Here is a 17,199-nt window from a genome sequence, read left to right on the forward strand (position 1 = left end):
ACAGTGTCTCTTGCAGGGGCCCAGCACAGCTCAGAATGAGGCCATGGAATAGGTAGCACAGGCTAAGCTGTTGGTCTTAATTCCTGCCCTGGTGGAGGAAACAAGGCACTTGATGGCTCTGTTGCCTCACTTATGTTGTGGAGGAGCATAACACGTGCTTCTGGAGCGCCTCAGCTAGGCGATGGGGGAGCAGACCACCCAGCAACGAGCTGCCCTGCATAACCTTCAAGCCCAGAGCCTGAAAGACACATGCGCTGGTTGGTGAACACAGCACAGCGTGAGCCTGCCAGAGCCAGCTCCCCCAGACCTCTGCTGGCTCCTTGCCGAGCGCCAGGAGCGCTGACTTCAGGGCCACCACAGCCAGTGCAGACCTGGTTCTCACAGCAACTCTCCAGAGCATCAGAAGAACCAGGGACTGGTTACAACCCCGAGCCCGGTGTGGAAGGACCCAGAAGGCAGTCCAGTGCTTTCTCACCCTGTTATAATTCTTGTTGCTGTGTGGGTGGCTCACTGCAAGTGAAACCAGCAGTGGCTGAGCCGGGGAGAAGCAGCCAGCCTCAAACTCTTCAGCTTATGGCAAATTCCCCCGTGTCTAAGAGCTGGGGGAACAGCAGCAAGTAGGAAAGTCCCAGTGATATGTTAGTCACCGGCTCAGTAACTGTCAAGCAGAGGACAAACACCACACTGCTGTGAACGCCCTGCTCTTACACAATGGAGCACAGAGAGGACCACGGAAGCAGCTGATCCATCACTGCACTGGAGGAGGAGCTCCTTAGGATGCCTGCCACGCTCCATGGACCGGGGTAGGTCTAGCGCAGCCATCCCTCTATCAAAGACAGGCTGTGGGTCACAGGCTGGTACCAAACCAACTCTTGCCCTAACAACTGCCTCTCTGCATTCAGAATACAGAATTTTAAGCCTCCTGCACAGATGGTCACAGTTTTATAGAACATATTCTGGCTAAGAGCAAAAAAAAGAAGAAAACAGTTGGTCCTCCCCCCCGCTAAATGTGCTGCAGCAGTCAGTTCCCCACTCGGTTCATCTCAGGCTGCAGCCAGTTTTTCTTCTCTTTCAGCTTGCAGTCTTGCTGGAGGGGTAGAAGGCAGCTGTGTGGAAATGTCCACGTTGTAGAAAGCCACAGGAGGGACAGGATGGAAGCAGGACAGCACAAGGGACAAACGGAGCAAAGCACCTTTCGCCAGAGAACAGCAGAGATGTAAAGTTCCTCTCAACATTGCTTTCTCAGCTTGTCAAGGAATGAGAATAGTCAGGACCCAGCAAACCAGCGGTACTGCTGATGGCTGTAATTAGGTACTCCGGGAAAAACACACTGAGTTACGGCAATTTAGTAAGCTTTCACTTTGGTTAAGCATCTTAGTGAGGTACCTGGAAAGCGCCCTCTTCCTCACCCGGCTTTTTCCTTTGCTTTGGAGCGATCTGCTTTGAGAGACGATAGTCCTGCAGCTGAAAACCAGACCAGTTCATTGCTCTCGTTGCTCCGATTCTCAGCAAGGTCACGCTGAGCTGTTGCTTGGCTTCCCACCTCATTGCTGCAGTTTAGTCAGAGGGGCCTTGAGGGATGCGTGCCGTGGCTGCAACACCTGACGAAAAGCTGACGGCACGACACGGCTGCCTCAGCCACAGCAGCGTGGTGAAAAAAATTAAAATTCTGGGTAATGTGTGATCACGCTACATCACCATGCAGGAGCCTGGGGCAGACCTTGTACTCAGCAATCTGCAGAGGCAGGGACGTGATCTCTGTGTGTGTGTGTGTGCGTGTGTGTGTGTACACACACCTGTGCATTGCACGGGCACAGTTCCCCTGAGAATTAGTCAAAAGCACCCATTCTTTGTGAAAGCAACTGTATGCAAAACTACACACTTTGGGAGCGCCTCTGTCAGAGCTAAACCTGCACAAACCATGCTCCCTCAGGAGTTCTCTACAGAAAAGATGTGGTGAGGAGAAAGCAAACTGTCCTCGCGGTCTCTGTTCACTAAGGGGTTTTTTCATGTAATTCCAGTCAGAGGTAAACATCAGGGAGCAGGTTTTGAAAGTACCAACCCCCTCATTTGGTTCTCTCACCCTTTGTTCCTTTGGGCATGTCACTGCTAGAACGCAACGCCTAAAATAACTTGTTTTCTTAGATAAAGTTGGTAGCTCATGATGGACAGATAAGCACTTGGCCATCCTTGCACCCTGCCTGAACAATTCAGGGTCCCAAAGCAAGATGCAGAGACAAGTTATTCAGAAAGCTGACCCCTCCTTCACTCTAAATTAACTTGTCCCTACCCCCAAGAACTTGACCCCACATCCTCACGCTGCTGCTCTGTACTAGTCTCACCCTCATCCTGCGGTTATTGTTAGTTTTCCACAGGCAATGACAAACCTTGTCATTGATGGGAATTTGCCAACAGCTGTTCTGTACAGGCACGTATTTCCAAGGAGCTAACACCGTTCAGAAAGAAGAGAAAGAAAACCAGGCAAGGCAGTGGCATCCTCTGCAAAGGAAAAGCACTGTATCAGAACAAGCTTCTCAAGAACCAGGGATACACCTGCTTTTCTCAGGAACCCATTTCAGTCACAGTGAGTCAGGTTGCTAATACCTGGTATGCAGCCAGGTGAGGGAGATGTGGCGGTGCGGTGACTGTAAGCGAGCAATACCGGGCGTTATAACTTGGCACAAGCCCCCACTTGCACTGCGGTCTTGCAAAACAAACTGAAAAACACTGAAAATACACTTACTACGATCAGGAATTCTCTATCCTGGTAGGAGCCCACCACTAGCTAAAAAGGACATGCTTGGAAGGTCCCAGCCCTCAGGAATGACGCTTCTCTCTCGGGAGGGCACGGTGCCTCTGCAAGCGCGGGCAGGTCCCCGGGCGGCGTGGCTCAGGCCAGCCCACCTCGCGGGCAGCCCCGGGAGCCAGCCCACAGTCACAACTCCCACATGCTCTGGGCAGATCATCATCTTCGGTCAGAAACCTGTCATTTGAAACCTACCTGCGTTTTATAGCCCAGCAAAAGCTCCAGGTGGGAAAAGCGGAGGCAGCGGAGGATGGAACATGACCCCAGGTCCTGCTGCAGGCAGGCACCGTGCCTATCGTGGGACGGGGTGAGCTTGCCAGCTGCCCAGCCAGCCCCGCTGCCTATCCCCAGTTCTGGGTTAGGCAAAGGCATAGGAATAGAGCTCTCCCTTCTCGAAGAGTTTGAATTCACCAGAGAAATACCGAAAGAAGAGAAGGGGAAGAATACCCACGCGCAGAAAGCCATCCAATGGAAATGAGCAGACGGGAGGGCACGGCTCATTTCCGTGCCAGAAAGCCAGGGAAAGGCAGAATGAACCTGGGGCTCAGCAGAGAAGAGCTTTCCAATCCTGGCCCGAGCAGAGCTCTCCTGGCCGCTCCAGGCAAGCGCAAGCCATCCAGGAGGATTTCACAGAGAGCACCAGGGAGAGTGCAGGAGCAGAATGGGAAGAAAGCACTACTGCTGACCCCGCGCCTCTCTTCACAGCCCTGTGCCACTACAGCAAACAGTGAGCAACCCATTCTGGGTAGCTGCAATAACTAGCTGGGGGATATTGCTTAAACTTGACTTTGCCTGGATTTAGGGAAGTGAGGCAGCTTACTCATGAGGCAGACCGTGGCCTCTGTGCACCCTCTTGTTCCACCACTTCAGTGCGGGTTTGGTTGATGGGTCCTGGAGAGCCTCTTCCTCTGTCTGCCTCACAGCCCTCCCGCCTCACAGAATTTGTGCTGATGGTACTGACTGCCCTCATGCAAAGAAAGAGTATTTCTGATAGAATTAAACCTCACCTGAGTGAAAATAAAATTCAACTCTATATTTTCAATAAAAACAAATAATATGTTCATCAGTACCTTAGCTACCAGCAGTAAGATCTTTCACTAGCCACCACCTTAGTGAAAGTAATCTACAAACCAGTGCCCATGCAAATATTAACTATCACATCTAAATACAGACACTTCACCGTGAGTCTCCTTCCAGGGCTTACATACCCTCTTGTACCACTACCAAATTGATGCATAGATCCCTCTACTACTTGGCCAACCTGAACTCTGAAGAGAGATTTGAAGCACAAACATCTTACAAAACACGCTAAACCAGTTTCTGTGCTCAGCATTATGGTTTCCTTTCTTATGAATACCAATGCAAATAGGGTTTTCTAAATAATGAGAACACACATATATATTTTAATACACTTAAAATTACGTAACAGTTCTTAACTCTTTTGTGCCACTGCCAGCACACTAGGGTGGAATTTACCATACCAAAAATATACGATAACGCCTTAAAAAAAGTTCAGAGTCGTGAGTAAAACTTTTGGAACAATAATCCAACATGAAGCTGCAGGCATATTTCCCATTCTGACCGGACAAGAACAAGAAGCCAAAAAAACACTTCATCAATTTAGGGAGTCTGACCATAAACTGGATAAACTTTCTGGGAAAGCACTGCTTAGAAACGTCTGATTCCATTTACAGCTGTAGAAGTATGAAATAACTCTGCTTGTTTCTAGAGAATAAGATACTAATCATCAGTAAGACCATTGCTTAAGCCCAAATGACAGAAATCTTTATTTCTGCTCTTGATTGAGCATGTATAGAAACATATACCCCATGCTGGGGCTAGGCACGTAGGACGTCCCTCCTCCCCTCCCAATAAATAAACTATGAAAGCCACGTGATGCCGTCAGTGCAAGTCAGTCACTTCCCCTCTGGCCTGCACATATGTCCCACTTCTAGGTGTGTCCACATCTTCCACATCACCTCTGTGCGCTTCCCAAGCAACATCCAGAGCCAGGGCAACAGCCACAGGAGCTGTACTAAGAACTCCTGCTTTATGCAGCTGCGGCTCACTTTTGGAGAACCATCACTTTTGGAGAACCATCACCATTTAGCTCTGGCTTCGCCCCCAGTAGAGTTGTAGGTGCAACTGTTAGGTGCTAACCCTGCTGTCTCCCGGGGGCTGCATCACACACCGGCTGCCAGCCCTGCAGCAGGCGTGAGTGTTACAACCCACCGAATCCACATCTGAACTGCAGCAGCCCTCACTTCAGGCAAGATTGGAAGAACAAGCAACATTTCAACTTGTGATATAGTTTATTTCCAAAGACGGGTTTGGTTCAGTCTTGGCAAGCGTGGCTAGGCCACCTTCATGTAGCAGTTGTCCTCCTCAGCAAGGGCTTGTACAAGTTTCATTTTTTTCTCATTTTTCCTGTTGTTTTCCCTCAATAGTTCTACTGGTGTTTTTTTAACGGCAGGTGCCAGGGTGGAACCCTCACTGTGAATGGTGTGAGAATCAGGACAGGAGTTATCCACAAAAAGAGCAGGTGACAACCTGTCCGAGACCAGGAACTCCAGGGGCTCTGCAGTTTTTCTTTCTAAGTTTAGCCCGATGCTGTCCAGCGACTCTTCTGGTAAGCTACCCGCTGAGCCGCACCTCCTGCCTACTGCATGCTTTGTCACCTCTCTATTTTCCCCTGCATTTCCAAGTTTCCTCAAGTGGCTGTGCGTGTGGCAGTGAAAGTCAGTATTCAGTCTGTTACTGCTGCTCTCTTGCGTTCCTTTAGCAGTACAGTTAAAGCTGTTAGGTTTTGTCCCCTTTATAGTTCTTTCTCTGCTGTTAAGATCTTGACAGTTCAGCTCTAACAAATGCAACAGCTGTTTGTCTCTGCTGCTATCTTCATCTTTGCTATCACTAGACAGCTCATCAGAGTTGATCCAAAGACTGCCATCACTGGTATGTGCGACATCCTCGCTAGAGGCTAAACCCGGGGCAATGCTGCAATCAAAACCCTGTGCAGTCAAACATAGGTGATCATCTGTCCTCTGGTCAGGTTCACAGTTTATGGTATCTGCAGGTGTTTCTCTCAGGTTGTTGTACAAAAGATGAATGAAGGGTTTATACATTGACCTAGAGATAACCTCACTGTCACTGTCACAGTATGTACCACTACATTTAACTGCATTATCAAAAGGTTGATAACCAGATGGTGGAGGTCCAATGGGGCAAGAAATTATATTGGCTTTCTTTTGAACATTTTGATATGTTACTTGCTTATGTATTTTGTCCTCTGGTAGGAAGGCTGAAGCGCTGTCATTTGCATGTGTAGAGGACGATGGAAAATCAGCATGTTCTGAACAGGTGTTCTGAAAATCAAGCTCAGTGCAGGGAGATCTGTAGTTGGTACAACACATCTGATTGCTAGGGGGTCGATACATTTGATCCCTGCAGCTAAGTTCTGGTGTCTCTGAAAACTGTGTTAAAGGTGGTGAGGACCACGCATTTTCAAAACACGGCATCAGGCTACTGTTAGCCATAGACTGAGACATAAGGGTATCAAAGCTCTTATACTCAGAGCTACTTGGTTCCTTGAACGCAGACACAAGAATATCAAAGCTCTTGTAGGCAGAACCACAGGGCTCCATGGATGGAGACAGAAGAGTGTCACAGCTCTTGTAGGCAGAACCACAGGACTCCACGGATGGACACAGAAGGGTGTCACAGCTCTTGTAGGCAGAACCACAGGACTCCACGGATGGACACAGAAGGGTGTCACAGCTCTTGTAGGCAGAACCACAGGACTCCACGGATGGACAGATAAGGGTGTCAAAGCTCTTGTAGGCAGAACCACAGAACTCCACGGATGGAGAGATAAGGGTGTCACAGCTCTTATATGCAGAACCACAGGGCTCCACGGATGGAGAGATAAGGGTGTCAAAGCTCTTATACGCAGAGCTACCCAGCCCCATGGATGGAGACACAAGAGTATCAAAACTCTTGTGTGCAGCGTTGTTTATTCTGTCTTTTTCGGTCCCAAAGGATTCAGAACTGCATGGAAAAAGGCTTTCATGAACCATACGTTGAAGATCACTTGAATCCAGAGAACCAGAATTTATGCTGGAGCTCTGATAACCAGATTCAAAGGATTCTTCTGACTTCTTGCTGGATGTACTGCAATTGTAGTCATCTTGAGAGGCTTTAGTGAAGAGGGAGACTGCATGAGAAACATCACACGGCTGCTGACTCTGGGTTGCGGTTTCTTTTGGATTTCGCTGTGACGGATTTTCTGACTCAAGTTTCTCAAAGGTTTTATTCTCACCTGCAATGATGTCTAGGTCTTTATTGTCCTGCATGTTGTTTTCATCTGCCAGGAGCTCAATAAACATGCTAGCTAGTGCATCATTGTGTTCAGTGTGCTCCCTGAAAGCACCAATACTGCTCTCACAAGGCTCAAACAAGGTGATCTGGTCGCTAGTCTCTTCCTGGCTCTCGGCCTCAACGTCTGTTAAACATTCGCAGATTTCTATAGACTCTTCAACCAGAATTGTCTCAGGGGTTAAAACTGCACTGTTGCCTTTTGGAAACCACTCTCCAGACTTGCTGTGGCAATTGCAAGATTTCTCAACATTTCTGATGTTATCTTTTCCCTTGAAGTTTTGGCTTGACAAACTTTGAGCCAGACAGTTCTTGCAACTTCTGTTTTTGGAAGTCAAAAGGAAAGGACAGTTAATGTTTATGTAATATGAAACTATTTTATGCTGTAAAGCAGAGATTTTGTTTTCTCTTTATCTTACTTACATTTGGGTTTCCATATGACTCTGCTTTAAGTCATGGAAGGGGAACTTAATTTCATCAATGTAGCACAAAACTGAGAACTAGTAAAGATACAAAGGAGATTTAGAACACACGTGATTTGTATTTAGTATCCCCTGCACTAGTCAGACAATAGCACTTATTACACAGTCTACTTCTGGCAATCAGGAAAAGATATTTTTTGCAAAGCTTTTTAATTACCTTGACATTTTTGACGACCAAATGGCTCTTTGCTGGATTTGGGATTTGATCCCACCATTCTTTCTTCACTCTGCAAGGGAAGAATGAAAATTGTTTGCTTTGACTGTATTTCGGCTTCATCAGCCTACACTTCCCTCTCCCTCTTAGCCATCTGCATTGCAGCAACAGGAAGTACTTGTTCTGTGCATGTCCAAGTGCTGCTTTTCATTAAACTAGTGCAAAGACGTTTATGTGTTTGGTGCGTGACTGCCCTGCACAACCACAGCCACGTGTTCCTCTAATCGTGTTTGAAATGATGTGCAAAACAGATAGGATCCCACTTTCACATTACCACTAAAAGCCTTTAGAAGAAATACAGATATTTAACCCTCATTACTGGAACTTCAGCAAAGACCGGGGTCTGAAACTGACAAACCCATAACTGCAGCCTGGTTTGGATACTATAACAAGCCCATTCTTGTAAGATTAATAGAGAATATTCAGTTACCTATTCAAAAAATGACAGAGTCCAACTGATTCATGTTTATAGCTCATAGAGAGTGAGATAAAGGTGCTGAGGAAAAACAAAACATTAGATTCCTGTACTACTGGACATTCAGCTAATCAATAGCAATACTGACATCTGTGCAAACCGCTACTCTATAAAACCTGTGAACAATACAATACATACTTGGTAAAACAGAAGTAACAAATCACAGATACTGCCATGATCAGTATGCAGGATACGGGAACAGCCATCTGCAGAATGTCTTCAGCTGTTACTTGGTAATCTGTTAAATAAACATATACATTTACACGTGTATGTGTATATAAATACAAGTACTGGCAATACCAAATTCATTGCTCTTCTTTTGCACCTTAAAAAACACTCCTTTAGAGGATGTAAAATAAAGCCTCCAGCAGATAAACAACAGAATATACACAGCTACCAGTAGCGATGGCGTGTGGCATGTCTGAAAGATCAATGGAGGTACTGCAGCCAGTTACTGTGAGTGTCAGGAGCTGGAGGAGCCAACGTGTACCGTCAGACCATTTGTCAGTTCTCGGGGACAAACCTGTCACACAGTTCCTAAAATGGTATCATCCACTGTAGTGCAGCTACGCTTCTTTTCTTCTCTGTTGCTCTTCAGAGATTTTTATAAACCCCCAGTCTTCTGATGGTTAAAGTATTGCTTAATTTGCAGCCTAAATACCTCGTGTTCATTTATACCTACTTGCTCTTACATCAATGTTTTTCTTGAGTTTAAGTATCTCTTCTCCTTCCCTGGTGTCTACTTCATGAAGTATTTATAGAGAATAAACACATCCCCTTTTAGCCTTTTTTTCACAAAACTAAACAATCCAGCTTCCCTTGGTCTTCTCTGTCTTAATTTCCCCAGGAGTTACCTTTTTATGTTTAGTCTCTTTGGAAGCCTTTACAGATGTATCCACAACACATTCAAAAGGATGAAGATGATGATTCGATAACTTTCCTCTGAGAGGAGAGCAGCAGGGTATATGTGATATGGTTTATAAAACTATAACATCCTTTTATCAAGCTGCTATTTGCTACAATACTTACCATAGTGAAATTCAACTTCTTCACTCCATTCACTCCAGTAGGCCGGGTAATCTGTATAGTTACACCTTACACTTGCAACGTAATCATAGCCTCTCCTCAAGGAGCTTGCAGTAATTTCAAAACTTTTTGCCTGGTAGTTAATTGCTTTTACAGAAACCTGAAAAAGAAGTGAGAAAGTTCACTTTGATTTCTTTATGGGGCGAAGGTTTAGTGACAGCAATTAAATAACAATAGTGTTACGTGTTTCAGCGACCTTGCACAAATGAGCAAATGACTGACTGTATACTTAATCTGCTGTGTGTAAGACTGCATTTTGTCATGAGCGGGTGGTATTTGTGACAAGCCACCATGCATGTTCTTCCCCTACCAGAAGAAGCCCAGCCCTAAAGTGCTGGATTGTTCAGGAAGGTGTCTGAAACGCCTCAAGTGCGCCACAGAGTCACGAACAGCCTCCAGCTTCCTGATGTCTAAGGAGCAAATGAAGTTCAGGGAGTTTCAATCCTGTAAAGGCCAGCTGAACCACCTCAGGGCAATGTGCCCTGTGGCAAGCGTGTGATCAGGAACGTTGTGGGACTTGCCCTCGCTGGCCCTTACAACTTTATTCATGAAATGGTTTCAAGACTTTTCAGAAGACCTTTTGAACCTGAAAGCTCCAGAGAGACAGAAAATGAAGAGACTGTCTGTCTCTTACCTCTGTCGGGTGCTGCTTCCTCCAGTATTTCACTTCATAGATGACCGGCTGTCCAGAGAGCATGGATTGAGAAGAATAGCTCTCCTCCCAGCTCAGATTGAAATTACCACTTTCAACTTTCTCAATGGCAAGATTTTTGGGGGCCCTTGGCTTAACTGTATGTTAAAAAATACAATTAAGGATAACATGGCAATGTGAAAGCACTGATGGAGAGAAGCAGAGAGACAAACATTCACCAGAGACCAGAATCACATTGCAGCCGATGCACTTAGCGCTTTTCGCTATGCTGTAGCACAAGGATACGGAGGCCAAAACAGAGCAACTGCAAGGTTTCCATTAATAAGCACTGAATCTTCAAGCTGGCTGAACAAACTGCAAGTTCAACCTTTTGGTGAACTGGATGCAGCGTTCAGCCTGGAAAAATGGGAACAGCCTGGAAAAACGGGAACAACCTGCGCCCTCACAATAGGATGCTGTGCCATGGGGTACACTCAGAGCTTCTGACAGCTCTGCAGGCTGTCCTGACTACCTGTCTCTTAGAAACTGATGCAGGCTCCTGCTTCTTCTGCTGATAAGCAGCAGCAACAATCAAGTATTCTGAAAAGAACCACCTCATCGCAGCAGAGGAATGCCTGCCCAAGGTACATGAACAATTTCTCCGAGTGTTTGAAGTGACAAGCGTATGAACAAGCACACTGTTCTAAACAAACTAAGTGTCTATGGAGAGACATAAACTGTATTTACGCTCTGCCCTATGAAAGAGCAGAGTCATTAACTTTTTATCACTGGTTGTTATAATCCAACAGCAATTACTGTAAAAATCTCTGTGTAGGGGGATGATTCAACTAGCATGAAAAATTAAGAGTATGACAGAGACAGGAATGGAAGAAATTTCAGTAGGGATAGCCTAGTGTCTTCCTAGAAAGTGGAAGTAGCACATTCCTCTTCATCCTTGAATTCTACAGCCACAAGTAAAATGCACTAAAGACACGTCTAAACCCCCAAACTGCCGCTGGCTGGCAGCTGAGAGGGCACAGCTAGAGGAAGAATCAGTCTGCTTGCCCCATTACTTATACAGTTTCCTTAAGAATTGGGTTTCTAAGCCAAATGGATTTCATATTTAAGCCACCATGGCACCTTTCACCTCTGATAAGGAAAAACTGTTCCAGTGACATGAATAAGGAGTTAGCTAGGATTGCAAAGCCTGGAGCCAGATGTCCTGGTGACAAAGTAAACAGTTTCTTACCAACCAGGGCTGGTGTAACACTGGTATTCCACGTATCAGTCTCATTGAACTGTAGAGCTAGAATATATGTGAGGGCTGATACAAAATAATCCGGATATATTGTGCAAGTGCACCTTAAACTGTCTTTTTCATTCTCAGGGACACACACACGATTTCTGAAAAACAGTCAGAAAAATTATGTGAGGTTTAGAGAGTGTGGCACGCTATTTCTTGAAAAGGTGAAACCAAACTTCCCAATGTGTAGAGCTAATCAAACCTGAGACAAACAACCTCAGTGCCTAGAAACGTTTATCCCAAACAAATCCAAACCAAAACTGAGCTCCCCCAAACGATCCACCTTCCCCAAACGCCTCTTGGATATCTCTATGAAAAACTTGACAGAAAGGATAAGGATTGATCCCAAGAGGAAAAATTAACACTCTTCATCACACTTCAGCCTCTGAAGGAGCGGACTGACATCTTGCTAGTATAGGAATGGGTTTACTACAGTGTACAAAATGAGGTTATTTGGGTGTCTGTGTGGAGAAATCATATGGAGAGGAACAGGAGAGCTCAGATGCATCTTACTTTGTAGGAGATAATGGACTGGCCCTGCTGCAGATCTCTGCATACATGAGTTAGTCTGTATGCAGAAATAAGCACCTGGGCTTCAGGGGAGAGTACCTTTTACACAGGCCACAGACTGGTAAATTGGGTAAGATTTCTCCTGAAGGAAGTAAAATTTCACATGAAATGAAGGTTGGGTAAACTTATGAGAGCCCTACCACTCCTACAAGTAGGACTTGATCACTCCTCTGTACTAAACGCGCAGAGAGGTCTGCAGAAGAGTGGACCACAGAACAAAGTGTGCTGTTAATTGCAGCAACCCATTTTCCTCCTGGCAAGAAGACTAATCTGGATTACCTTTTGTCCCAGACACCCATGGTAGAGGCAGGGAATCAAAGCCGATAACGGCTATAGGAGATATGAAGTTCCAACAATGATAATGTAACATCTTATTAAACACTTACGGCTGAGGATGTAACGCGTTCGTGTAGAACAGCTGGAATTCTTTGGAGCAATTTGTTTGTGCGGGCACCTTCCAGTGACAAACCAGCTCTTTGTCATAGTCAGTGAAGCATGCAAATTCCTGTACATGTCCCGCAGCCATAACTAGGGAGAAGCAGCACACAATAAGAAGCTAAATTGGACTTTACATTAACTCTTCCATCTAAACAGAACTACCAACCTCCTATAAATTAAGTGAAAGCATTGTTATTCTTTGTGTTCTGGATAAATGGAGAGAGATGCACATCACCAAACGTCTCCACCTTTTTGGAGACAACGTGTGTGGTCTTGGAGAGGAAGAAGGTCTGCAGTAGTAATACTGAAATAGAAAGGCACAACTCATCCAACATAGTCTTCCAAGCATAGAAAATATGATTCCGATAGCTCTATCCGAAACACATCAACATTTAATTATAAAACAGCATCGTCCTATGTGCTAAATACAAAAGGTTCAAAAGCCAAAATGCAGATAATTAAAAGTCAGACCAAGATCACTGCCTACAGGCATGTACTTGTGCTTTATCTGCAATGGTCTAAGCTTCCCAAATGCATGCCCTCTGCCTCCCCAGAGCAGTCCCCCATTGCCTAGAAGATCTTCTAGGCACAGGCTTTCTTCTAGTGTATACCTTTTCTCAATTTCACTCAGTATTTCTTCTTCTGTCTTCTATTTTTCATTGTTATGATAGTGTTCAGAGACCTGGAGAGATTTAGTCACATTGTTCCAGGCACTGAGAGGGTACAGAAAAGCCCAAAGTCTCTGCACTGCCAATATTTGCATTTACAGTCTCTTTCACTGGCGGTATTTAAGAAAAAAATAGAAAACATTGGTCAAAATATCTTTGTTAGAACTGGAAAGGGACGTGGAATACACAATCCTCAGTATCCCTTCCAGCCTCATTTTCCATTATTCCAGTGCACTCCACATAAGTGAAACAAGGAACAGCAGAGGAGGAGCTACGTGACGGTAAGGTCATGCTGTTATTAGGACTAAGTATGCCAAATGTGATACTGGAAAGTGATCATCTCTAAATGAAGCAGTCAGAAATAGCTAATGCTTTTATCATGCCATAAAATTCTTTGCTGCTTTTGATGTTTGACTTCTCTGTTATTGGTAAATATTAACAATATCTCCTTTTTCTTGCACAAGTTGCACAGATCTAAATCCTCCTCTCCTGCTCTACATCTCAATTCCCCATAAAAATTTGGAATAGCTTTGGCTGGTTTTTAGAATCCTCTTAATTCATATTTTTCTGATAGTTTCCTAAGGGATTCTGCTAGAAGGTTTCCTGCAGCGATTATACAAGGGCCATATAAAGACATGATTTTCATTTCTCTATAGTACGTAAATAATTTTGTTTACACAGCCCAGCACATTACTAACTCTCCATTCTTGTCATTTACATTGCAAATTCAAGATTAAGTTGCCAACAATTCACATCCTGTAAGGTCTGTGTCCTTCAGCCACTGCAGCTTCACAGGCTTATTCTTTCCAATGCGTACCTAAGTTTCAGATTATTCTTCCCAAGCAAAAACTTTTGTTTTCAAAAATACATAATTTCATTTTATCCTTCCTACATTTCTACTTTTCTGTAGTCTGCTCGTGTTATTTATTCTGATATAACTTCTTCATAATCTGATAAAGTACAGTATCTCCAAACATCATAAACATGATGGTCAGATGCCTTTTAGTGGACACGATACACTACGTACAACGGGCTCTACCACCAGACCCTCTCATACTTCAATAAAAACCTGATTCAAAGAAACACTTAATTGTTTAGTACTGTCAGCGTACGTATGGTCTTTCACCCACATTAAAGTCCACACATCACCTTTACTTGCCTTTCTAAAAGGCCTCCCACAAAACTTGACAAGTTCAAGCAGTTCTGGATCACTTGAGTAAGCTCCATAACCTTAGTGAGGCTCGCTTACACAAATGAGGAGTTATAGCAATGTCAAGGAACCATTTAAAAATTCTATCGAAATCATAATCTAAATTGTCTGGTATATTGATTGGTTATAAACCTAGAACTGACTGCAGCTCATGGTGTCATTAGTGTACAAATATTTAGAAAATATTTTGCTTTAGTTACTAAGGCTAGATATTTATCCTGTAGATAAGAGCTATCACTCCTATCCCTTCTGGATGGCAGCACCACATTTAGCTCTGTTTTGTCCTGCATGATCCCTGATTCTTCAAAAAACTCCCAACAACCAACCACTCAAGAACCATCAGAAGAGCAGCAAGTGAAAGAGTAAACTTCTGCAATACTGTAACAGTCACACTGCTCATTTATTTTAAAAGAAACATTATCTATTTATCCTGTTGCTGTTGTTTATATTTGTTTGCAATTTGTATTTTTATTGTTAGTTTATTTTCTTTTCCCACTTTAAGACGCACTTTTAAAAGAAGTACTAACATTTTAAGCCCTTTAAAGATGAACATCATTATTTTCCAATGTGTTAATGGTCTTACACTTTCAGGAATATTTCAGTTAAACGAAGCTCTTCCTTCTGTGTTAAGCTATGATGATTAGCAGCTTTACTTTATCTTGCCTTTCAGTGTCCTTGTGTCTTTCCAGAACTCTAAATTGTCTTCTGTATTCTTTTCCTGCGATCTTCTCCCTTTTCCATCTCTGGTATAATCTATTTTTTTTTTAAACCTCAGATATTTGAGAATTTCCTTTTGAAACCGCATACAGTACAGGGTTTGTTTTCAGTTCATGTAGTTAAAAAGGGAACTGAAATACTGGATTTCTTTTTTAATCCTCAACTAGAACACCATGCTGAAGAAACTTAAAAATGTAGTTAACTATGGGGAAAAAAAATCTGTAAAATTAAGCATTGATAAAGATCATTTACAGCAAATGTGGGATTACTTAGGTCAGATGACCCAGCCAACGTGCTCTCACAAACCTTGATCCTTCTCATCAATTCAAATTAATAGTACAAAAGAAAGTAGCTAATAAACCTTCTTTTTTAGAGACAGGCTATTTTAAATTTTCTTTTAACTATTTTACAAACAAACAAAAAAAATATACAGTACTGTGGAACTACTTAAAAACTACAGAAAGCAAAATGTAAGCTTCACTTTCCAGAGGATAAAAATGCATTGTCAGAAAACATGATTTTATACCTCTAATTTGTCTTTATAATCAAATATCATAAAAGATACAAGGAAAAAAACATTTTCACGTTCAGCCCCTGCCAGCTGAACTATTAGCTAACAAGCAGCATTAAGACTTAATGCAGCTACACGTCCCGCCAGACTAAAAGAACGAAGTAGTGCAGAACACATAGGACACCTGTCCCTGTACAGGCACAAGTCAGAGCGCGTAATGTCTCACAGCAAGTGCCCGCAAAATTTGTTCACATCAAGTCAACTAAATTTTCCAATTTAGTAACTCTGCACAATTTGGAGAACACAAATTGACAGATGCCCTTTAACAGCAGATCTACAGGCTCCATTTCATGAGCATAACTCCTGCAAGGTCCCGCATGGCCAACAGTGGCGGTTATGAAAATAAGCAAATGAGAGACTAGTGCTTTCTGCTCATATGGGATTCCTACAGAGATGTCCCTGGGTAGTGTTCTGGGCTCCTCAGTTCAAGAAAGACAAGGAACTGCTGGAGAGAGTCCAGCGGAGGGCTACGAAGATGATGAAGGGACTGGAGCACCTCTCTTATGAGGAAAGGCTGAGAGACCTGGGTGTGTTTAGCCTGGAGAAGACCGAGAGGGGATCTCCTCACTGCTTATCAATATCTAAAGGGCGGGTGTCAAGAGGATGGGGCCAGACTATTCTCAGTGGTGCCCAGTGACAGGACAAGGGACAACAGGCACAAACTGGAACACAGGAAATTCTATCTCAACATGAGGAAAAGCTTCTTTACTTCGAGGGTGGCAGAGCACTGGCACGGGCTGCCCAGAGAGGTGGTGGAGTCTCCTTCTCTGGAGATACTCAAAACCCGCCTGGATGTGTTCCTGTCCAACTTGCTGTAGGTGACCCTGTTTTGGCAGGGGTGTTGGACTAGATGATCTCCAGAGGTCCCTTCCAACCCCCACCATTCTGTGATTCTGTGTTATTCTGTGATTGCTGAGCACCTCGTTTGCAGAAAGATGTCCCATAGAGATTACATAACAGGGAAGCAGGGAGATGACTTTCCAAATCTCAGTTTCTCCTTCCTGCAAATTCCTATTTTTTCTTGCCCACATAAGGTCAATGAAAAGAAAAAAATCTAAGAAATTTGTTCTAGCAAAGGGATATTTCTGACACTTGAAGTCACACATTCTACATTAGTTAATTAATGGGAATAGTGTTGCCTACTAGTCATGGGAAAATGTTGTTGATAAAAACTTCAGTATAATAATTTAAAACATTGACAAACGTACCTTCATTTGTTGTATATGAAACGAAAAGGATCCACAGGCTAAACAGTGCAGCACTTGGTAGTCTTGCCATCATTGACACCAGCCAGGTTCAATAGGACAAGCTGTGCTGAAATTCTGCCAACAGAAAACATTATTATAAGCTGACATCAGTGTCCCAGTTAAGGTAAGAGTGTAGTACCTGCTACCACTCTGCTAGATGTTAGGGTTCAGATCCCTTGCAGTGCCTGATCCCCCTGAAGTTAGCTCATGGAACGACAAGAAGCGTAGAAGAATAAGGATAATACAAATGAGCTAGAAGACTTTTTTTTTTGCAAAGTTTTAATTACAGAGGATACTAGACTGACAGTGGCAGCGGACCTACTCTTTTAGCTACTAGAAAAGCAAAGCTGCTAGTATGTGAGATATTAAAAGGGTAAGCACTAGACCAAAATCACTGGCAATCAACATGT

At 43.9% G+C, this 17,199-nt stretch overlaps 1 protein-coding gene across 1 annotated transcript; it reads right to left on the minus strand.

Moving 5' to 3' along the window:
• Nucleotides 1–4,144: 4,144 nt before the first annotated feature.
• On the minus strand, nucleotides 4,145–16,820 carry IL4R (interleukin 4 receptor; the record flags this gene model as incomplete). Its single annotated transcript, XM_082490734.1, has 10 exons — nucleotides 4,145–6,491; nucleotides 6,762–7,498; nucleotides 7,601–7,677; nucleotides 7,817–7,886; nucleotides 8,487–8,586; nucleotides 9,378–9,534; nucleotides 10,069–10,223; nucleotides 11,315–11,469; nucleotides 12,325–12,466; nucleotides 16,751–16,820. The coding sequence occupies 10 exons, from the start codon at nucleotides 16,818–16,820 to the stop codon at nucleotides 5,161–5,163; spliced, it is 2,994 nt and encodes a 997-aa protein (XP_082346860.1). The 3' UTR covers nucleotides 4,145–5,160.
• Between the last annotated feature and the right edge of the window lie 379 nt (nucleotides 16,821–17,199).

This window comes from Vanellus vanellus, assembly GCF_965231255.1.
Source record: "Vanellus vanellus genome assembly, chromosome: 14".
NCBI classification, from domain to species: domain Eukaryota; kingdom Metazoa; phylum Chordata; class Aves; order Charadriiformes; family Charadriidae; genus Vanellus; species Vanellus vanellus.